Source organism: Plectropomus leopardus, chromosome 10 (genome assembly GCF_008729295.1).
Source record: "Plectropomus leopardus isolate mb chromosome 10, YSFRI_Pleo_2.0, whole genome shotgun sequence".
NCBI classification, from domain to species: Eukaryota; Metazoa; Chordata; class Actinopteri; order Perciformes; family Serranidae; genus Plectropomus; species Plectropomus leopardus.
Window position 1 is genome coordinate 16,350,533 of NC_056472.1, and position 23,946 is coordinate 16,374,478.

Genomic DNA, 23,946 nt, shown 5'->3' on the forward strand with positions numbered 1-23,946 from the left:
CTGCTCCCTTTTCTATCCTTTAGCCACCTGCATTCACACACACACACACACACACACACACACACACATAAACATTCATATACTGTCAAACACACACACACACACACAGGAAGCTATACTGTATCCCCTCCCTCCCCCCACTTGAGAGCCACCTACAGTGCAGAGCGATGAGCCTCAGACTCCTGCACAGACTTGAAGCAGTCTATCTTGGTCTCATAACTGCAGTTCTGTTGTTAATGACAGACTCTGTAACCTGACTCCAAACACACACACACACACACACACACACGCATGCATATACACACAACCCCCCCCAGACACTGTCAGGTTTTGTAGGAGCTAGCACTTCCCTCCACTTGCATATTGTTCCAACCCAAACTGCCAGCTGCTTCTGACAGCCAAATTACTGTACACGGAGAAATGATTGCTATCAGATCCCCCCACCCCACATACTCGCCTCATGCTTTCTGAAATGCTCAGACCTCAGTGGGCAAATGACACTCTTTGTCCATCAGAAAGAACCACTACAGCAGCGCAGTGATGTCAAGGCCAAGATATCTGCAGCCAAAAAATTCTGGAGTCCCACTGTGTAAATGAAAGCCTGAATGAGGCCTGTGTAGGAGAGGCAAAACTTTCAGATTGCTATCAAAAGTCTTATCTTTAATAGGTTGTGTTCAAAGTAGTGCTGCAATTAATGATTACTCTCTACCTGAGCTAATCTAATATTTTTTGATTAGTCATTTAGTGTGGAAAAAAGATTTTAAAAAATGCCTATTTTCCAGAGTCCAAGTTGAAATCTTCAGACACGGTAGCTTCATTTTTTCCTACCAAAGAGTCAAAAAGACACGAACAGAGCAAATGATCAACAATGAAAAAGCTAGAAACAACACAGTGCGTTTGACAATAACATTTTCTTGATGAATTACTTCAGAGATAAAATGATAAGTTGATCAATCGTCAGAGGACAGTTCTCAGCAATTCTGACAACTGATTAAGTCAAATCTCAAACAAAAACACCAAGCATTTTGTGCTGGAACTCATGTGTTTCCATAAACAGAAGACAAATAAGCAAACAAACAGTTACATAACTAAAAGACTTTGCTGCCAGGTAGCAGACGAGGTCACAGCAAAGAAGCATCAAGTCCTCGGCGAGTGTAGCCACTTTCAGGAGCAGCGGAAAGTTGAACAACTTTTCACTGAAAGATGAAACTGTTCCGTTTTCCTCATTTGTATATGATTTTTTTTTCATGGTAATTCATTTTATCTCAGCTTGCCCCTTTTCAAAAAAAAAAAAGTCTGAACAACCCCGCCTTATGTGATTTTAAAAATTAACATCTTTCGGATTTTGACTGTTAGTCATAATTAAAAAGACGTCATGTGGAGCTCAGGGGAATTACGATCAGGAGAAGTTGTGATTTTTCACTTGTTTTCTGACATCCGAAGACTGATTGATTATTTGAGTCAGCACCGGTCCTTAGCAGCGTGTTGGAAGCAAGATAAACGTGTGTACCAACAGAAATACTGTCGAGCATCATAAATCAGACACACATGAAGCCTATTTAAAACAAATACAAAAAAACCCCAAAACACTCAGCATTTCAAGACTTCCCCCAAAACCAGACCTATTGTTGGGATTGTGTTGTTCGTCTCAGAGAGACAGATAATCTCCTGCTGGTTGAGGAGTAAGTTACCACAAATAGGCAGTTTGAAACAATGACACAGGCCCAAAGCCAAACGATAACATTGTTGAGAGGAAGGAGGGGACTCATCACAATGGCAGGCTGAGTGACCACAGTCAGGCTGGTGCCCGTTACCTCAGCTGAACAGAACAGGATCCCAAAGATCCCCTGCTGGAGCTGAACCATATCTCGGCCTCAGACTGCCTGCCGTCCTTTTATCAGACCACTATCAGCCAGACTCCGCGATGCGAGCCACTGAGAACAGCAGGCGCCCACACAGAGGCCCGACTTCAGTGACTGGTCAGCTATGGGGTTACATTCTCCAGATCATCCACCAAACACACAAACACGAACCCACTAACCATGACAAATAACCTCAAATGAACTGTGATTCCTCTAATGCAGTCATAGGAAAATCCACCAACAATTCATGTGTTACAGCAAGAATACTCAACTTGCTTTGCTTGGGGGGCCTGTTTTACAAAATGACAGCAGACCAGGGGCCAGTTGCAGCAGCCCCATACATGTTTCTAGGATTTAGGAACATTTCTAGAATTTTAACACATTTCCCGGATTAAGGGCGTTTTCAGGATTTTACACTATTCAAAGATTTTAGGACATTTCTGGGATTTTAGGACATTTGAGGCTTAGTTTGGACCTCTTGTCGGGGGGTGGGGGTGGGGGGGGGGGGTTCCAACACTAGACCTTTTTTTGGTTTTTAAAAAACAAAAAAAACCCCAAAACTCTATTTTGATGCAGTTTAATGCACTCTGGACCTCATGCACATTTAAAGTCCAAAACGACTGTGAATTGGAAAATGGTTGAGGGGCCACCCGTCACCCTATCAAAGGCCAGATTTGGCCCATGAGCCAAAAGTTGAGTATCACAGTGTTACAGCTTCAATTTGGGGTCATTAGAGTTCATTCTGAGTGGCTAATCCATATTGATCAAACAATATGCTATCTCAGATCCCAGACACTATCACTGCACGTTTGGCTGCCAGATTAGCACATATTAAAGAGTGGTCAACTGAACGGTTTGGGCATGTCCCCTTCGGTGCATCACACAGTTAAATGGAGCTCGGCTGGGACGTGCTCAATCCCATCACAGCAAATGCACCATCGAGTGCTCCCCAGACATTTGGGGCTCCTGGTGAAGAAAGACCTGATTAGTATGTGGGACTGTAATTTCGTGAGAGCGAGGATCTAAGCACAATGAGTTGATTCTGAGGAAGAACACTTCAGTGTGAGACATTCCCATTCACACATCTTTTAACGTGCACGATTATCCCTGAATGTTTCCAGCTAGTTAACACCTTAGTAATGAAGTTTGCACCCTGTCATCAGCAGGTCTACCGGCTTTACATTTTACTACCCTGCAATCCTATCACACACTATTTCCTGTCTGCTCTGATTGTTCCTAAAAGCATGGCAACAAATACTTGTGTAAGACCTCTAAGGGTTTTTTTTTTAAGTGTTTCTTTATTCCCAGTTAGTTCAGAATTAAACCACAGGGCATTATAAGACGTGCTGTATGTTTTGGCTCTTCTCCCCCCCCCCTTCCAGGACTGCGATTGTGATGTTAAAAGTGCTCAGCGTGTGATGATGAGACACACGATCAAGCAGGAACGACCCTCCCAAAAACTGTTTGCATGACAAAAACCCAACAGTCACAACTAGTTGCAATGTTGCCTGCTTGATTTGATTGTGAAATTTTAAGTCGCACCTATATACCCGAGACGTTTATTTTTTTGTGTTTTTGAGCTCATCACCATTTATCAACAACTAACCAAAAAAAAAAAAAAAAATCTCTCTGACGCCGGTAGAAAAAAAAACAACAATACGCTATGCTGCGTAAAGGCTTCATCCCTCCTGAACCAGACTATATTAAATGTAGCTTATTTGTTCACAAAACTCCAGCTTAAGATGGTAAATAACATGTGTGCAATAACAAAACAGGCCAAGATTTTACGGAGAAAAGCTCAGGGGGTTTCTTGTGAGTGAGCACGTCACGAAACCTTTTCCTGCAAATCAGCAAACTTCCCCACGTCCCACAGAAATGTCCATATTATCACACGCACGGGACATTTTAGGTTAGTCGTGATCAAACTTACCTTTCGGGGTGTTTTTCAAAGTGCTTTATGAGGTTGTCGGTATCTGGCGCAGGTCGAGCTACTCTGCCATCTCCCGAGAATTCACCGACAATACCCGATTTGTTTTCCAAAGTCTGAAAAGCAGAGCCTACATGATGCCAACATGATCGTCCGTCGCTCGCTCGGTGGAAAAAAAAAAAGTGACAAATTCACGCGATATTCAGGAGAGAGCAAAAATGAATACACATTTTGTAACGCGGTACCCCTTCACACATGAGCACTGTCTGCGGCTTCACAACTCGCACTTGAATCCACGAAGGCGAAAAACCAACGATTGGAGGAGGAAGTTACCTTGCAATAACTCACTGTAATTAACCAGCGTCAAGCCAAATGCCAAACACAGGCTCTTCGGTCAGACGCTTCAAAATAAAAGTAGCTATTGGTCTTTGTTTTGTCATTCCCAGGGGTCGAAAAAAAATCATATCATTTTAGAAACAAAATAATTGTAGAAAATGTTTAAGTAAAAGCTTTGCATTTTAGTTTTGCGAAAGCATGCTAGGCTAAGGGACTGTTCCTTATTAATGAAATGGGAGGGGGTGATGCATTTCAAATAATTCTCGAGCACTGTGACTTATGGTTTTTATTTTGGGCTCAGGGACATTAACATTAACTATATATATATATATATATATATATATATATATATATTATATGATTATATATATGGCTCATAATACTGACATAGCCTGCTTGCCACATTTAATGGTTTAACATTGCAGTATTGCTACAAAGCATCTGAATTCTTCCTCCGCCATATCAGTCAAATATCAAAAGTGAAAATAATTCATTTGTAACCAGCATTTTCATGTTGTATCTGAGCTCAATTTAACAATTTACATAGGCAACTATAAGAAATGACTGGATTAGGCTACAAGGGACCAGAGAGCAAAAAATTAGTCTGAGGGCTCAAAGTTGTAGGCTACTTAGAGGGAGATTATTTGACTTTTACGTATTTTGATGAACTGTAGGCTTACCTGCATCTTGTTGCTGTTGCTGTTTGTAGTTTAAACTGAACAAAGGTTGAAGTAGGTTTAAAATATCCAATGAAATATCCCATTGTGCACCTAAAATGGTTCGAAGTGTTTTGTTGTTTTGGTTTTTTCATGTTGTATTTATTCTTATTCAGTGACACACAATGCTCTTATGCTGAAGCAAAAGGGCCCACTTCCTGTCACAGACTTGTTGTCTTGGCTAACTTGACGTGCGCGACAATTAAAGGACCATTGCTATTTGGTTTGTTCTGCGCATGTTCCCGACTCAGCATTCAGGGAGTGAATGGTTCAAGCTTTTGGGCAAATTGTTCAGATAATAAAAAGGATAGATTGTTTTAAAACGAACATGGTCTGTACGTATCTCTTACAGACTTTGTCATTAGTTTATTGCAAGTCTGAGATATTACTTTCTTGGTTATAATATTCTTAGGTTTATAGATAGCCCGGTAATTACTTTATTATCATAAACAAAACAAAGGCATATTTTCTGAGTGTGCAATGCACATTTGATTTTTTCCAGCCAATCAACACTGTTAGCTCCGTACAGCTTCAGCATTACAATGCTTCAGCAGCAGCAGCAACAACAACAACAACAACAACAACAACAACAACAACATAACAACAACAACAACAACAAACACTGTGTATCCTATATAAGACAGCACAAACAGAAAGGAGCTGTCAAGGTAAGCTACACTTCAATAATGCAGCCTACTTGAGGTATTTGTACTACTTTGTACCTAAGCACCCTACATTTATGACAGCTTCAGTTTAACCTGTTAGTTTGGCTACTTTGCAGACATAGATTATTAAGGCTAAATATATTTAATGATTTAATTATCAAAAAAAATATATGTATTCCAAAATTGTTAATTATGCATTTTTCTTTTGGTATAACTAGGCCATATTTGAAGCTTGCCTGCTAATACTTCTGGGGCTAGATATATATTTTTTTACTTATGTAAAAAATGGAATTCATTAATTGTACTTGTTGGCTACTTTTACACTGTGGTATTACAACAAAGTTCTTAATATGTCTTCTGCCACAGGGGACATTACGCAGAATTAGGCTAATATTTGTTCATTATGTGTTGCTTTCCTTTTTATCATTGAAACTGAAATATTAATGACAGTTTCACTGGTAGGCTAATTGCTTACCCACTGGCACAATACTGCAATTATTTTGAAGAGTAGCCTTTTAACCAGAGCTATCTTTGAGAGGACTCGGGGACTGTATTTTATTTATCAGAGTAGGGTTTGACTGGAGTGTGACTGGCAGGCTGGTCTAGCGTTTTGGGGCATAATGGTTCAGAAGTCCATCCTCCATTTAGAGGCTACGACCCTCCCCCTATCATAAATAAAGAACAGTCCCTTACAATTTTAACGGTCACCGGTCGGCTTATCAAACAATATTTATCGTAATCATAATTTAAGCAAACGTATATTCAGTAACTAAATTATTAGTTAGTGAAGTTAATAATTAGTTATTAAGTTGTATATACTCCTCACATCTCGGAGCTCCAGCTGCACTCCAGACAGTGCCTGCAACAGCGTTTCCATGACAACGCGGTCAGAAGTTCCAAACAGAGTCGGCGCTCCGTACACAGTTTGCTTTCTCTGCTCCTAAAATGTGTTCAGAGTAAGTAAAAAACCGTCAATATTGAAGTCAGAGCTGTACATTGCCATGTAGACTCATTAGTGCCGTCAGTCACAATTTGTGTTTAATTTAAAACTTGGATATATGAGCAGCGGACAGCTTAGCAGTTAGCTAAGTTTGAGGATGCTAACTATCGTGCTAGCTATCGTTAAAGAGGTTGACAGTGTACCGGGTTTTTGTCTCCATCTCCACCAGAAATGACTCAGTTCTCATGAATAACGATCTTCAATCGGCAGACTCTGGCAAGTACAACTGTGTATACTGGTTTAGTCTAGTTAACTCACGTAGTATACTATGTGTCAGCAGGGAGACCTGTCTGCTGGAGCCTGGTGGGAACGGGGCAAGCGTGGTGGAGGAAGACGGGACAGTTGCAACCTTTTTGCACATCTCTCAATTATCTAGAGACTATAACCAACCAGATCTTTAAAACAGTGAATTTACATCTGTCTGATAATTACCTCTATTATTAGGCACGATTACATACGATAAATCGTTAACAATATTTATGTAAATGGAAGAAGTCAGATGTTGCAGCCGGCCCTAACACCGGGGACAGTAAAAATACATCAAATTTCATTCATTAGCTTTTTGTCTCAGTTAGCATAATATGCTGGAAATCTGCATTGTTGTACAATGATATTATAATATTATTTATTTATACATGTGTTTTATGAATGACCACCATTGGGCATGTGAAATATATTTAGCATTCATATTCATATTCACTTTATTTCAGTCCACTGAGTCATACCTGTCTACGGCATCCCTTACAGTCCTTTGCTGCTGATGTTTGCACATCCACTGCACTTATATATATATAGAGTACTGTAAATATTTTGCATAATATTGCTTGTATTTTGAACTCATTATACACACTGCTGTTCACAACCTAGTATGCACCCATGGGTTGGCCCAGTTGCAATTTCGTTATGCTTGTATTATGACGATAAAGTTTTTGAATATATATATATATATATAAACATATAATTAAGTTTCTATATTTATAAACATATGACTTTTTTATTTCAGTGTATGATAAACAATACTGGCCAACTATTTACTAATGCAGTGTTAGAATCATAAGTTTTCAATACGAAATAATGAAAATTATCATGTTATTATGTTAACTGTGTGTGTGTGTGTGTGTGTGTGTGTGTGTGTGTGTATACTTACATCACAGATGGGAAATCCGGGTACAAAGGAATAAATGGCCAGATCTCTCAGATTCCAGGACTGTCCCCAGGCATCAGTGCTCTTCCTGAGGATAGGGCCCGAGGGCGGAGGGCTGGAGTCCGAGAGAGCGATTCTGACTATGTCAAGCTTGCGAAACAAGGAGGACATAAGGGTAGAGCCACCATGTTGCCTTATATTTAGACAAATCCTTCTTGCTGGTTAATGGTTAATGGTTAATGCATTTTGCCTACATTTATTTTTCCACTTTTCTTCACCAGGACTTTTGTGGCATGAGGATGTAACTCCTAAACCTGATGCATACAAACCTCCAGGCTGGTTCTGTGGTGCATCAGGAGATGATGGCAAACCAAGGTATATGTAACATTTGTCTTATTATTATCATGTACAATACCTCTGCCTCCATTTTTAACACCTCTACTTGCTGCTAATATTATACTGATACAGTGCTTGTAGGCCTAGCTTCTGCTAGCTTCCAATCTTTAAAAGTACTGTAAAATTGAAGGAGTAATATAAAACCACTGTAGTAGCTGATTTCTACTGTTATTCTTCATTATGTATTCCAGCTATCACTGAGTGAAGGATACATTGCATATCCCTATATTGTGTTTTTTTTTTCCAACAGTCTAATTAACAGTGAAGAGAAGAAAAACCCTCGAGCTTTTCAACTGCCAGAGCCCCCCTTTGGGACTGACAATATGTCAGCCTGGGAGAGGGATGATAGCAGCAGCAACAGCAAAGAGAAGGTAAACAAAGAAATGTCAAAGTCATTTAGAAAGTAATTTAGCCACACGAGTCACCACAATAACAATTTATTCTATCTCCTGTATTGTTTTATTATGTAATGATCATATATTTTAAGACAAAGCAGAAGGATTGTTATTGATGTCGTAGTGCTACACACTTCATTAAGTTGTTTCTCGATCAGGCAGACCAACTTTTGGGTCAGGTACTTGTTTCTCGATGGTTTATGGGCAAATGAGAGAGCATAATGCAAACTGAAGGGAGAGCTGGGGGGCTATCATGGATATAGTTACATTCACAAAATAACCACCACGCACTGTGGCCTTGCTTTGTATTCTGCAGAACAACAATGTTCAAGACGACCAGATGGTGAAACTGCAGTCATTCAATCAATATCACGAGACCAGTAAATTCAAGAGGATGTAAGTTCATGTAATCACAAGATGGTGCTATTGTTCTGTATTACATTCAGCACAAGTGGCGACGTCTCACAGAGCCACTTTACAACTTTCATAAACAGAATGGCCCTGTTACACCTGCAAATGTAATAACAGCCCACAAACATAAAGAACCACAAACGTAATTCAAATCTGCAGCTTTTAACACAATAATCCCACAAACGTAATAAATTTCCCACAAGTGTGATAGCATTTTCTTATTACAAACGTAAGACGGAATTTCCTGCAAATGTAATAACTGTTACATAAATGTTAGACCAGGAGAAAGTAGATGGTGGACTTGTTAATGCACAGCCTCTATAACATGGATTTTTTCTGCAAGTAATTTATAAGTTACTCAGTACTGCTTTGACATGTTTCACCTGTTCTGCCCAAACCTGTGATATTTTCTAATGAGCTCACTCGAGCCCGTTGGCAGGTGTATGAGTAAATAAACCACCAACAATGACCACATAGATCATTTTTCATTTTCATATTACATTTGTGGGAAGTTATTACAATTCTGAAAACTGAAGACTTTCACCTTCCCACAAACGTAACAAGTCCCTGTAAATGCAATAGATGGAAACAGGAAATTTTGTATTACATTTGTGGTTTATTTTGTTTGTGGGCTGGTATTACATTTGTGGGTGTTACAGGCCCAAAACACAATAGATTTATTATTGACCAGTTATGTTCTTAAGTCAGATCATATCAGTAATTTTGATTGAAAGTAATACATTTTTCAAGTCAGTGTTATAATAGTTTAAAAGTCACAGCTAGGATGACAGTAAGCAATGTCATAATTGTCAGCATTTCCAAATTATGTAATTCTGTAGTTATTAGTATTGCAACACATAATGTATATGGCTGATTCATATCTGTGTGCTTAGGGGGTTGTTGTCAGTAAATAATTCCCATAAATTGCCATGCTGTGGTGACTCAGCAGAAATGCTTATAGGCATGCAGCACACTAAGGTCAAACCAAACAGCACCCAAACTCAGGTGAAAACAGGACATTCACCTATTTGCTTTAGCTCACATCTGATCTGTGCTGTGTGTTCTGTGTACTTTGGGACAATGTCAATGACCTGCCAGAAATCCTAAATAATCTCACACACAATGCAACACAGACAAAACAGTAAACAATGTGGTCACAGGGCACCTGGACATTGACAAGTCCACAAAGGATTCACTTAAAAAAAAGTTACCCAAATCCTAATTTTAAACATACATTTAATGCATCATAATCTGCTTATAGCACTGTTTAGTTATAGTTTTAAGCACTCATAAATATTCAAAATGCTTTACAACAATAATCATTGCACCTTGTAAAGCATTTTATTAAGACATATGATCCCAAGTATCATAAAATATAATGCTTTATAACTGTCCCTCACTGATTTTTTTTTTTGCAACAATCATAGTGTAACCTTTCATACATTCTTTAATGCATTTGATAATTTTAGAATTATTATTTGCCTGTTTAAACAAGTCAGTTTTACGTTTTGTTTGTTTACAATTTGTGTTTAACTTTACTTAACACAAACAATGATTGTTTATTTGTAACCAGCTTGTAATGCATTATATCTGCCTATACATCAATAATTTCATTCCTTCACTTAAAGCACCCAAAAACCATTTAGAATAGCTTATATTCATTCATCATTCATTACCTGAAACTGTTTATCCTGTCAAGGGTTATGTGGCGGCTGGAGCCTATCCCAGATGTCATTGGGCAAGAGGCAGGGTACACCCTGAACAGGTCATCAGACTATCACAGGGTTGACAAATAGAGACAGACAATGATTCACGCTCAGAATAACATCTCTGGCCAATTTAGAGTCATTAATTAACCTAACCTGCTTGTCTTTGGACTGTGGGAGGAAGCCTGAGGAACTGGACTAAACCCATATTGACACGGGGAGAACACACTGCACACAGAAGGACATCAGTCGGTTGGCGGGTTTGAACCTGGAACCTTCTTGCTGTGAGGGCCGCCAAGTTACTGTGAAATGATTTACAATGTTTTACAACAATAGAATATAATACACTATTATCTTTGCAAAAGAAATAGCAGTGAGTCACCAGAAATTATAAACTATTTTGATACTTGAACTTGTAAGTCATTATATAATGCTTCATACTGTGTTGTGATTATTGCTGTAAAGCATTATGGATATTTATGAGTGCTTGTAACTACAACATGCAGTGATATGAGCAGATTATATTGGATTATAGGTATGTTTATAACGCTTTACAGACATAGGTGTCATGGAAAGTGTAAGAGTTTTGATATTCCTGAAACAAGAGTTTCTGAGTGAAAATTATTTCACAGTCTTCTGTCTTTATGTGAAGAAAAATAAAAAGGCCAAATCTGATATTGAATTGCTTGTTTAGATAGAAAGTGCAGAGGATTTGCAAAGATGGTGGACTGCTATAAAATGAAGATAAAACTGACCATTAGAAAAAAAAAACAAAAAACAGTTGTTGACTTTGTTGGAAAAGCACTTTTGTAATGAGTAGCCAGAGTTTATCTTGGCGTTACATTATATCGTATGATTTCTGGGAAAAAGCTTTCCCAAAAATTGCATTTCCATCACATTTAGACTTAATGTCTTTGTTGTTCTCACAGAGTTTTTGACAAGAATCCAGCTCCTGTCAACATGTCGAAGCTGTTGAGCTTTGGTTATGCAGATGACAACAAACCAACAGCTAACACTGATTTGTCAAGTAAGTGTTTCTGACAGTTTGAGTTACAATCCTCCAGGTCACCATCAATCATTTCCCCTCTTGTTTTACCATCATGCTATTAAATTCCTCCTGATCAGAATAAAATAAAAAAAGCCAAAAGATTTCAGCCATTAAGAATTTATGATGACTCTTGACAGTATAATGTAGAGATTATTAGTTAATTGGTGATTGACTCGTGCTCTTATACATTTTTTACGTCAACAGATTAGCAGACTGCCAGTGTCGTGGGAAAAGGACATAAAAACTCAAATGCTTCCATAAGGAATAGTTGCCATCCTCTCCTCCCTTTATTAATGAACCACAACAAATGTTTAACTTACTTTCAATGGTTCTTTCAAGTCAGATGTATCACTCAAGTATGAAAGCTCTCCAGTGAATTTAAGATGGGACTTTTTATTTATTTAATGTACCTGTTAGCCGTGCCTTATTAACTGCATTCATAGAAGGCACCCACAACTCTTGTTTTCAAGTTTTTTGCTGTGTCTGTACCTCTGTAAAGAGCCGCTTTATGTAACAAATGTTTGAATGTTTAAATAAAATCAACATGTCTCACAATCTTTCTCTGCTTTTGCCTTTTAATCCAAAATATTTGCTCTTACAGCCTGAAATATGAATGTTTTTTTCATTAATATTTTATAGAACTTTTTTCATATATCGAATGTCACCAATGACCAGCAAATCAAATGACTCACACACACACACACACACACACACACACTAATATTTGTATATGTATATATATATATATATATACACAAATAATAAATCACATACAACAATATATCATAAATTATTCCAGTCTACAAGTAGCTGATTGCTTCTTAGACTCCAAAAAAATGTGTTTCATGCACATTGTGTGTGATCTAGAAAACTGTAATAATTTATGATATATTGTTGTATGTGATTTATTATTTGTGTGTTCTGTGTACCAATGTCCTATCTTGTTGACTAAGTATCATTTTCAGTTGATTGCAGCTGTGTGTCATTCTATTGCCCAACCGAAATTCCCCCTTATCTTCAACAATGGCTAATTTTAAGGGACACGTTGTAATATTGCAATAAAGGCAAACAATACAATGCATAATCTGATGCTGTTTGCTCTGTGTGTGTCATTGTTTTGACATACCAATGTATTGCATGCCTGTCAGAGGTTATCTCAGCGTTCTTCGGGAAAACTGTTCGTCGTTAGTTATTCAACAGCTTCAGTTGGTTTGCTTTTTGAAGGTACACTGATGCTTTGGAACTGGGCCAATATCTCCCTTCTTTTTTTTCCTGTGTGATTGATCTCGCTCTGTTTGTTTGAGGCTGGTAGATGTTTTTGTGAGTGTGAGGACAGGTGGTACTCCTCTCTCTGGAACCAATCAGTGGCAGGGTCAGAGGTCACCACAATATATGCGCTGCAGTCAGACATAACTCTTATTCAGAGACAACTGCGACAAGTACTTGGATGTTTTTACAGAAGAACATTTTAACTTGATTTTTTTTAAGCGTCTCCTGCAGTCATGGCACCAATTTTACTTAACTGTTTGGGGAATGAACACAATGAGTACATCAAGTGAGTATTTGGGAACCTAAATTGACTATTTCTTTTTGTTGCTCTTCAAAATCCAGTGTAAATATATTCAGTAAACCCTTCAGAGCAGTTAGGATTAATTTGAGTGATCTGTCTCTTTATTAATAAGCCATATTATATTGCTCATAGAGAACATGTCCAAGTGAAAAATCCCTACTTGGACACCATGGAGGAGGATATTCTCTACCACTTCAGCTTGAGCACCAAAACTCACAACCTACCAGAAATGTTTGGAGATATTAAGGTTTGTAAAATGCTAGCAAAAAGAAAAGAAAAAATAATAATTTTCTAAAACCTAGAAAACAGATTTCACTCATCCTCTTTCTCTGTTTCCTGTAGTTTGTGTGTGTTGGAGGCAGCGCAAATCGAATGAAAGCTTTTGCCCAGTTCATTCATGGGGAGCTGACACTCCCTGGAAACCCAGAGGAAATCAGAGATATCTGTGAGGGAACTGATCGCTACTGCATGTATAAAGTGGGACCAGTGCTCTCTATAAGTGTAAGTATTACAGAAAAATAACATATACTGTCCAAGTTGGCTTTACTTCAACAATAAAGTGCTTCAGATATTGTATTGCTGGGTTAAGAATTCCGTTGATGTTAAACTTCCTATCTTGATCTTGTTTCCATTACAGCATGGTATGGGTGTCCCCTCGATCTCCATCATGCTGCATGAGCTCATCAAACTACTGCACCACGCTCAGTGCCGCGATGTGGTCCTGTTTCGCCTCGGGACATCTGGCGGAGTTGGTAAGAACATAGCAGGGTTTATCATTTTGAATGTGTTTTCAAAGGATGCATTACATGAATTACTCCTTTAAAATGAAACAGATTAAAGTTTCTGCCTGGTGTCATCTCCAGGTCTGGCTCCAGGGACAGTGGTGGTCACGGATAAAGCAGTGGACTACTCCTTCCGCCCCCAGTTTGAGCAGGTGGTTCTGGGTAAAGTTATCACCAGGAGCACTGAGCTGAATGAGGAAGTGGCCAATGAGCTTATGCAGTGCTCCTCTGAGCTTCAAAATTTCCCAACAGTGATTGGAAAAACCATGTGCACCCATGACTTTTATGAAGGTAAAACAAAGAATCTCACATTGTTTGTAATCCAAGAGGATTTCGATTGGTCAGGGAGTGACAAATCCTGTGCTGTGTCTCTTTAGGTCAAGGCCGACTTGACGGAGCTCTCTGCTCCTTCTCTCATGAAGAAAAATTGGAGTATCTGCAGAGAGCTTACGAGGCCGGAGTGAGAAATATTGAAATGGAGTCCACCGTATTCGCTGCTATGTGCCGTGTCTGTGGCCTCAAAGGTATTGTTTAAGTTATAAAACGTGGAATTCTCTGTACAGTGGCACAGTTTATTGATGGCTTTGAAAATACAACCTTGCCTCTACAACACCTCTATGCCCTTTAATTAACTTCGATACTGGTCAATAAAGACATAAATTGTGCAGAATATAAACTAGACAGACACGTGTTTCTCCCCTTTACTGACTGATAATTTCACCCAAATGATCAAGAACCAAGGACATAAACAAGTTCTATGACTGATCATTTTCTTTCCTCTCTCCAGCGGCTGTGATCTGTGTTGCACTGCTGAACCGCTTTGAGGGAGACCAGATCACCTCCCCTCATGATGTTCTGGTGGAGTACCAGCAGAGACCTCAAGTTCTGGTGTCCCACTTTATCAAGAAACGCCTGGGACTTATTATCTGAGACATCTCCCATCCCAACCCCAGCCTCCTAAAACACAGTGTATATATAGTAGATATGTGGATATGTAGATGTACTGTACTTAACATGTTAATATGTGTATTTAAAAGTAGTTAAAATCTGTATGATTTAATTGATGAAGCTTAAATATTAAGCATGTGTAGCATATGTATAGGTAAGTATATATTGTATCTTTTAATATTTAAGATTCTCATATTTATGTAAGCTAATGTTAATTTTCTAAAGAATGTGTTCAATGTGTTGATTAGAATACTGACTTGCACTTAAAACCCAATAAAGACTGTTAGTTGTAGAATATCACATTTGGAATCTTTTAGCAGACTCTAGTTATAAATGGTTTCCTCTTACATGCTTGTTAGATGGAGAAAGTGTCTGTGATTCCTTAGTGATTTCTCTTATTATGCAAGACCAATGTGTTATCAGATAACCAGAGACATACATTACATTTAGCTGCTTCTGCCGCATGAGCGTGTTTATCCAAATGCAAACTTGTAGTTACATAAGCGGTCAATAAATGTGCAGAGAGGTCATTTTTATTTGTTGGGGGTCCTGTTTATCCTCACTCAGTGATACAGTATGATTTCTCACAAGCTGCTGTATATCAAAACCTTCAATAAAAGTCAATGATAGTAATTGCACTGTGTCACATGGTGGTCAATACTGAAATATTCTATACTGAAATAGTATTCTGTACGACTGTAGATTTAATTGTTATACATGTAGCTTATTAACCCTTTTGAAACCTGAGCAAATTGGCTTGTTCCTGTTCAAAAACTATGGAAGAAGACAATGAGCAACAAAAGAAGTATTGACCTGAAAATTGGCAAGAAATAATTAAAAAAGTACAAGAAAATTTCCTTAAAATTAGTAACAAAAGAAATAAAAATAATAAAGTTAAAAAAGATAAATGTCCTGAAAAACAAAAGCGCTTCAAAAAGCATAATGATTCTGAAACACAACTTTAAATATGTAATTATGATAACTATAAATACTGTTTTCCCCTAGCTTTTTAAAAACAAAAAAAAATCAAAATCTACAGATTTTATGCACATGGTGGAACATTTCTTACTAAGATGCTAATTTCCTTTTAACCCATGTTTGTGGAAGAAATTACACCAATTTGCTCTGGGTTAAAAAGTTTAAACACTTGTGAAAGGCATCTGAAATTGATGCCAGAAAAAGGATGTCGTTCCAGATTTTTAAGGGTTAAAGTGTATTATTTAAATTCAATGAAATGCTCAATAGCAGAACAAGAGTTAGGCTTCATATTGTGACCCCAAACAAGCCCAAGGTCAGAATTTGAGTATGGATTTGGTGTCTCGTCTGGGTGGTTTAGGTGGCATGAGAACAGACAGGACCTGTTTGGCGTATTGGCTTTGATGCAGACCGGCTTCCCGCAGAGCCTGCTCAACCCGCACTCGTGGATCGGACACAATCTGGAAACGATAAAAAGCAGTAAATAACACATATCTAACTGTTTCACACCTACTAGATTTGCATTGTTTGTGTTATTATGATTTACTATGCATTTAAAACAAGATGAATAACTAATCCTCCACAGTTTGTTATTGGAGAACAAGATTTGTGCAGCATGACAATCATTAGTCAAGGCCTAAATTACACAATAAGCACATACAAACAATAATGACACACACACACACACACGCAAACACAGACTCAGCAGTGCACTGACTGCCCGGGTGTCTCCAGATCAAGGCTGTGTGCACAAGTTTCCGACATGAGGACAAACATTGACTGATCAGTCAACCAGCTTGCATAATTTTCCTGCACTGTGTGGGTCACTGGTCATTCTCACCCAAGATGAAATGAACATTTTGTAAACCAGAGTTTCCCAGTTTTTTTTTTAGCCAAGGACCCCCCACAGGACAGAGAATATTCCCTCGTGTTTGTCCCTTGGAACCCTTTTACATATCTATAGTCTTGGTAGCAATAGCTATGCATTTGAAAATGAAAACATATGTGGATACAGACTGCATGAATGAATCTTTGCGAATCACTGCTTTAACTGGTGAAAAAGGCCTCATTGGCTCATTATATAGAGCACATAGATAAGCAGCTTGTGGGCAAATGACCGTGCAGTGGTAGAGCTTTTGTAATAATATGAACAAAAGCTTAAGGTCGTAGGAGGGCAGATGTTATCATGCCTCACCTGTGTGTCTGTGTATGTGTTGATACTGTAGAGAGGCCTCTGGAGCTCAAACTCCTTTACATTCAAGTGCCGACTCCTCCAAGCTTCTGTATCTGCCATCATCCTCTCTGGGTCTGCCTCTGCCACCACCCCAACCTGAGATTAATAGGAGAGAAAACCACTTAATATAGTGATAACATACAATTGTCTTTTTACTTTTTGCCATAGGGTGGCAGTGATGCTTCCACTCAGATAAAGATGAGTCTATGTCTTCCCTTGTGAGTCTAACTGACAAAATCACAGTGATTTAAAATGTGAAAATCAGATAATCATCCACCTGGTTCCGGAGGACCTCCGCACGATGCTGTTTCTCATCCTCTTCTCTCTGACGCTCATGCTCCAGTGCCTCTCTCTCCTCCTTTCGTCGCTGCAACATCTCTGCCCGAAACTGCACCCTAGAGGGAGCACAACGGGTGTGGACATCAGACCTGAGCAGCCTCCTCTCTTCCATTGCCACTGTCACTGCCAACATTACCTATCACTCCTGACACAGCAGGCCTCCGGGCTGTGAAGGGTTTTATGGAGCTGCCAGAGAGCAGCTCCTCTCCCATCATCTGTTTTTATCGCTTTCTCAGCCCCCCCAATGATTCCTGTTCTCATTTCTGCCTAAGTTAATTCTCACAGCCAATGTCAACACCATTATCTGGTATTAATGACTGTCTCTGTGAGTGTCTGTGAGTGTCTGCAGAGAAATGTGAAACAAATTTCCAACAGACAGGATTTTTTAAACACATAAATCTCTTTTTTAAGAGTTACTTAACACCTGATTAAAATACAGTGTTTCACTGTCCCCTCTGGACAAATGCTTCAAGTGTATTGCACCTGTAACCGCATCCAGCCGGGATATACTGACAGTCTGGCAAACATTTCAAAATCACTGCAGTACTTCTGTTCCACTTTCATAATCAGGATTATTGAAATATAAAGATTTACTTGAGTTACAAACATTATTAGTTTTGTATAATGCAAAAAGCAGAACATTACCAGAAAATTTAAAAAGTTTGTTTTTTTCAGAGGATGAGGAACATAAAGGGAAATTTCCGTTCAAGCACCAGTTTGTCCGGACTACATAAAAGCAGATGTGTATTTCAGTGGTTGGTGTCAAACTGGTATTCTCTATAGTATGATTTAAAGTGTTGTTCAAAATATAGTTCAGTTTAAGAAGATGTATAAAGACAAAACAATTAGACTATATGAAGTTGTCGGGTAGAATCTGTTCCCTTGAAGGTGACTTATGGTATATGGCTAGTTTTCTATGTAATTATATTTTTCTTTCGGAGTTTACTTTAAGTTTTGGTTGTTCCATAAGTATAATTGTTAGACCAGGCAGGCAGGTGTTTTTTTGTCCGGCTCCTTTTCAGTCATTTAATGTGTTTTATAGTTGTTCTGAATGTAAATCTGATTGTTGTGCAATAACATAACCGTAACAAATAAAAATGAAATTAAATGAAAAACTTTCCTCTTTCATTCCCCCTGGATTTAAATAGAAAGTTTGGATATTTTAAAATAGGGTTGTATGAGGTACTTTTCCATATTCAGTGTATTACCTAGATGTTGGTCAGCAGCACACCCCCAGGAGAAGCAGGCAGGAGTACCACTGCAGAATCTAACAATGTACTGCTCTGGTGGGGGGGCAAAAAAAAAAATCTATATCGGTATTAGCATACACTGTATTGCTCTCTATAAAGTCACCAGACCCCTTTATAAAAAAAAAACATTGTACCTCGAAGAACACAGGATATGTTGGATACAAACTAATCCCTCTAAACACCAAAATCAAATGTTTGGGTGTGCTGTTTTTAGGTGGCTAAAGTACATTTTGCTGCTGCTCCCGTCCACAGCAGTACATTGCTTAGTTTCTGTGTCGGACTTCAACCTGCTTCTCTAAACTGAGAGTGCGCTGACTGCCATCCACTGTAGGTAATACACTGACAATGGATAACTTTATCATACAACCACTCTAACAAGATTCAAACTATATGTTTAGGAAGTTAAAATAATCCAAATCCACACTTTCTATGAAATATTTAAACTCAAGACTTAATGTTTTATTTAGAATTATTATTATTTATCATTAGAAAAATCATAGTTTGTATCTTTGGAACTTTTGGGAACAGCACTAGAATTTAAATTTAAATTTTGTGATTTTGAACATTGACAGCACAAAACATATGTAATGACAGCAGATGCTGCTTGATAAGAGGTCAAATTCTCCCTCAGACACATATATTATAATATCAGGCTGTTTATCAGGCTTCCTTAGTCTGCCTTTCACTTGAAGGGAAATTTCAGCAATTAAGTATTGCACTTTCATAACTGTGGGTGACTGGCTATGGAGAGATATTAAAAAGACTGGTCAAAATTGAAGCAGCAGAGGCTGAGATATTCTGACTTGAGTCCCTTGTATGGATCCAAAAACGCCTGATCCTGTACTTCCCAAAATGCAAGTAACAGCATGTTTTTATCAGACCCTGCACACATCCATTTGATGACGCAGACTTTCTTTTATACTCTTGTAGTCTTTAAGCCAATGCTTGGATACCCTTGTTCTCAGACTTGAAAAAGAAAGTAACTTGACACAGCGGAGTGTCATTTTAATAACTGTGACATAGCTCAGTGGTTCCCAACTGTTGGGTCATGGTCCAAAAGTAGGTTGCAGGTCCATTCTGAATGGACCACAAGTGATCTGTGAATGTCAAGTCTGTAAAAAAACACCCTTTTTTCAAGTACAGAAAATTTCTGGCACAGAGCTTTTATTTTGAAGTGCCATTTCTGTTTACTCCTGCTGTATGATTTGTTTCTTTGTGTTCTAAGCCAACATGTGGTTTCATTTTGTGATATAAAATTAAATGTGGTAATTTATAATGTGTGCACCTTGAGCTAACGACTAAGTCAACCACTCTGTGACCAGTTGTTAACTACTGACATACCTATTACATCACAAAAGTAAAGTAAGCTTGAAATTGGCGACAATAATACAACACAGACATATGTAGCTTTAGTATATCTGTGATTGTAAAAGGTTGCATTCCATAAGAAAAAAGGTAAATGTGTGTCATGTTTTAATTCTAACTGGTAATAATGTATTTTTAGTGACTCTTTTAGCATCTCTTTGAAAACTCGAGGTCCCATGGTGCAACACTTACCTCTTTTTATCTCGCCTTGCCTGTTCTTCCATGACGCTCCTCAGATTAGCAAGTCTCTCTTGATCCCTCTGCTCCAGCATCTCCCTCCTCTTCTGCTGCCTTAAATAAAACTGCCTGACCTGGGGGTAAAACAACAATTCAGAAAGAAAAACGACAAAAAGTTAACAACAGCCGCAAGAACAGTAGCAACACTCACTCGCACTAGTTCGATTCCCACATAGCGCTTAAGATCGTCATGTCCTATTGATTGTGACAAAATGCAAATCAGATAAATGTAAATAGAAAGAATGAGATGATATTTCAATGTCTGGCAGACTATTTTGCAAAATTATATGGAATCCAATGCAGCCTAAATGCTCTCATTAATCAGAGAGTGTCTCAGGTTGACCATGCTCTCTGAGCAGACCCCTGAGGAGAGAGTTAATTAAACAGTCAGACACACACACACACACACACACACATTGTGGAGTTGTTGTACCTGTGAGGACTATAACTGAATTAAATGATCAAAACACCCAGATAGTTGTAACAACATATTAGATCTCCATGTGTGCCCGTAATTAAAACTTTCAGTGTAACCACAAATGTGTAGCAACTTGAGGTAAATCGTTTTGTATCTTTCAAATATTTAAAACCTTACAATATAACATGATAGTATGGTTTAATATAATACAGAACTCCTGACTTTCCCCCAAACATGTTTTTATTTATCTAATGCAAACAAGTTATTCAAAAGTGTCTACACGTTTGGGACAGCCACATAACTGTATTAGCCGCCCTCTGGGAAAAATAATAAAATTGAACTGGACTGGACTGAATTGAATTGAACTGAACTGAACTCAGCTGAATTGAATTGAACTGAATAACATTTCCACTAGTTCTGTGAAATAGATTACTTTCATTGCTAATTTTGCCTCCATTGTGCCAGATTTTTTTCTGTGAATAAGGCATTCACAGACATACAAAAAGATTTTTAGCATGAGCTAAAATGCCACAAATGATTTGGTGCTTTTTTATATGTACTTTTCTTTTTTTGTGATCCATCTGAGCCAATATGAATCTTTAGATGGAGAAACATCCATTTAACCCCAAACTATCTGCACCTATCATCCATTAAAATACACAGCAGATCATTCCTGCTGAGGACAGCTGCATGATAAAGAAGCAAATGAATTTATAGTTAATTACTTTGTTCTTTTACCAAAGATAAACTTGCATGCACAAGCAAATAAGTTATGCGTAATTCATAAGTATAAAAAAAGAATACCATCTGTCATCTAGAAAGAACTGTGGGGTTTGCTTATACAGTAATGTTTTTATTCAATTTAGTTTGAGCATAACATTTTTTATAACTGTGTGTGTAACCAATCTCTCCAAGATAAGACGTGGAAACCTTAATATCTAAGTAGTGAGATCATACAAATGACAATTAAATGAAATCTGATTTTACACACTTGTATACATGAGGGAAATGCTGCAGATAGAATTAATTGTGATAAGTGTGATGATGTTTACTTTTTCTTTGCACTGCAATCTGACGGTGGCCTCCTTCTCTTGCTGCCTCCTCAGCCTTGCCTCTTCCTCCTCTTTTTCTCTAGCAGCTATAGCTGCCTCTAGCTTTGCCACCTCCTCCTGCTGGGCCCGCCACTGCTGAAGCTACAAACACACATGCAAATTCACAGTGGGGAGAAAAAAAAAAAAGAAGCAGGTTATCGTTCGTTAACAGCTGTCTTGAAAGAATCACTCACAGGGATACAACCAGCTGAGCCCCACTGCCACAGTGCCAACATGCGGCATGAACTTTGGAAGAGGTGTCAAAACTTCTTTTCACACTTTGTGTTAGATCACCTCAGGACCCGTCAAAGCATTGAATTATAAAGAAAACCCTTGTGTTTGAGAACTATGCCAGTGCTGTCCTTTTGCAGCAAGTCAGGACAGGTATCATACATAATTCCAAAGGGAAAAACTCACTTATTTTTACCTGGATGCCTGTGCAACTTTTACACTGTAAACAATTGAAACAGGAACTTCTACTTAAAAAGGGACCTATTATGCTCATTTTCAGGTTCATACTTGATTTTTGGGTTTCTATTACAATATGTTTATATGCTTTAATGTTCAAAAAATACTTCATTTTCTTCATAGTGTCTGTGCTGGAACACCTGTATTCATCCTCTGCCTGAAACGCTTTGTTTTAGCACCTGTCTCTTAAAGCCCCCTCACCAAAAAAGCCCAGTCTGCTCTGACTGGCAGCTGTTTCTGAGTCTTTTGCAAGTTGGCAACTCTGCACTGTCATTGCAGCTAAGATAATGATTAAAACAGTGTACAGTGGCACTTTCTATTGTGGAAAAGTAGCCAATAAAAGCTTTAAAAACAAAATCTTAAAAACCAGACACGTTCCAGCAGGAATATGATACACAATCGGGAAGTTATTAATAACATCAGCAAACAAGATTACATGTTTCCTCGACATTAGCATGTTGGTACATGTGGCAGTGTTGGCTGCGTAATGTAAAAAAATGCGGCCGTGGGCCTGAAGCAGATGGCCATATGAAGAAATTCATCAAGCCATGTTAAAAATTAACATCTGACCGTGCAACATTATTACAGAAAATTAGAACAATGAATAATGGATCCCCTTTAAGTACACAAGAATGTATGAAATGAAGAAAAGCAACTTTGTGACCATGGATTTTTGTCATTAATTGAGTTTGAAGAGCTTTTATGAAACGTGCATGTGTCTGAAAATATTCAAACATGAAGACACATTATCTCAACAGAACACTGACAAATATTACACTTCTAAAACTGTGTTCACATGATGGCAGAAAAATCAATCTTTACTCACCCAGCTAGACATCTGGAAACAGACAATCTAAACTTATCTCTCACACACACACACACACACACACACACACACACACACACACACACACACACACAGTCCAACATTTTCTGAGTGACTGACAGGTTCGTTATACGGCAGCCTCTCTGCGGCGTGCCGGGTATTAGAGTGTTGCATTCCGACTGGACAGACAGATTCACAGATCTATCAGCGAAGAGCTTAGAAAACCCAAAGGGAATCAACTGCAAATTAACATGGTCTCACACACATTAGCACCAGAGGTATCATCAAGTCAATCATACTTGATGGCCGCCTGAGAAGAAGCAGCAGCTGTGTGTTTGAGAGAGCACTTAAAAGAATCCAGCCTCCAATCTCCTTCTATTTGACAGTGTGCAACATACTTCTGAATTAAAAAACAAAATGTTCTCTCAAGCAAACATTTAGGGCTCTATTTTCCTGAAACTGGGCTCAATATGCAATTTCCGTGACCAGAGAAGCAATCCTGAGGAGTGATTGAGTAATGATGGTGACACCATTGTGTCAATATTTATCCTCCTCTGTTTACCTGTTCTTGTTGTCTTGCACTGTCCCTTTGCCCTACTGCTTTTGGCTTCGTACTCAGTGTTTACATGTTATGTTTACCTCGTGATGTTGCTGTTGATTCCAGTATTGCCTTGCGAAATATAATCTTGTGATGGTGAACAGTCCACAGTGATGATTCTAATGACTAGTGTTGCCCCAAGCAAAACACCAGACCTATACAAAACCTCAATGGCACAGTTAAGTTTAAGCATAAATTGAAAAGATGCCTACTAAAATGTTTTAGTGAGCATTGTGGAC

General features: G+C 38.4%; 4 protein-coding genes across 5 annotated transcripts in view; 2 read left to right on the forward strand and 2 right to left on the reverse strand.

The window, feature by feature from the left end:
* LOC121949010 (activin receptor type-1-like) overlaps nt 1–4,111 on the reverse strand; it is a 32,535-nt gene extending 28,424 nt beyond the window's left edge. The window contains exon 1 of the mRNA XM_042494594.1: nt 3,793–4,111. The gene's annotated coding sequence lies outside the window, so the exon portion shown is untranslated. The remainder of the gene's footprint in view (nt 1–3,792) is intronic.
* LOC121949134 (uncharacterized protein C7orf57 homolog) lies at nt 1,925–12,139 on the forward strand. The gene is made up of 7 exons (XM_042494746.1): nt 1,925–1,979; nt 7,661–7,825; nt 7,932–8,025; nt 8,297–8,417; nt 8,758–8,837; nt 11,488–11,585; nt 11,811–12,139. Exons 1-7 carry the CDS (start codon nt 1,925–1,927, stop codon nt 11,813–11,815), a joined length of 618 nt encoding a protein of 205 aa, XP_042350680.1. The 3' UTR covers nt 11,816–12,139.
* Nucleotides 12,140–13,017: 878 nt separating this feature from the next.
* upp2 (uridine phosphorylase 2) lies at nt 13,018–15,539 on the forward strand. Its single transcript, XM_042494713.1, has 7 exons — nt 13,018–13,161; nt 13,309–13,423; nt 13,519–13,677; nt 13,814–13,928; nt 14,040–14,249; nt 14,336–14,482; nt 14,746–15,539. Exons 1-7 carry the CDS (start codon nt 13,109–13,111, stop codon nt 14,886–14,888), a joined length of 942 nt encoding a protein of 313 aa, XP_042350647.1. The 5' UTR covers nt 13,018–13,108; the 3' UTR covers nt 14,889–15,539.
* Nucleotides 15,540–15,907: 368 nt separating this feature from the next.
* The window catches only part of LOC121949109 (coiled-coil domain-containing protein 148-like), a 36,772-nt gene continuing 28,733 nt past the window's right edge, over nt 15,908–23,946 (reverse strand). For both annotated transcript variants that reach the window (XM_042494712.1, XM_042494710.1), the window contains exons 11-15: nt 21,777–21,917; nt 20,262–20,380; nt 17,393–17,510; nt 17,077–17,211; nt 15,908–16,342 (exon numbers count right to left, since the gene is read on the reverse strand). In XM_042494712.1, coding sequence (XP_042350646.1) covers nt 16,199–16,342; nt 17,077–17,211; nt 17,393–17,510; nt 20,262–20,380; nt 21,777–21,917 — 657 coding nt within the window. In that variant the 3' untranslated portion in view covers nt 15,908–16,198. The remainder of the gene's footprint in view (nt 16,343–17,076; nt 17,212–17,392; nt 17,511–20,261; nt 20,381–21,776; nt 21,918–23,946) is intronic.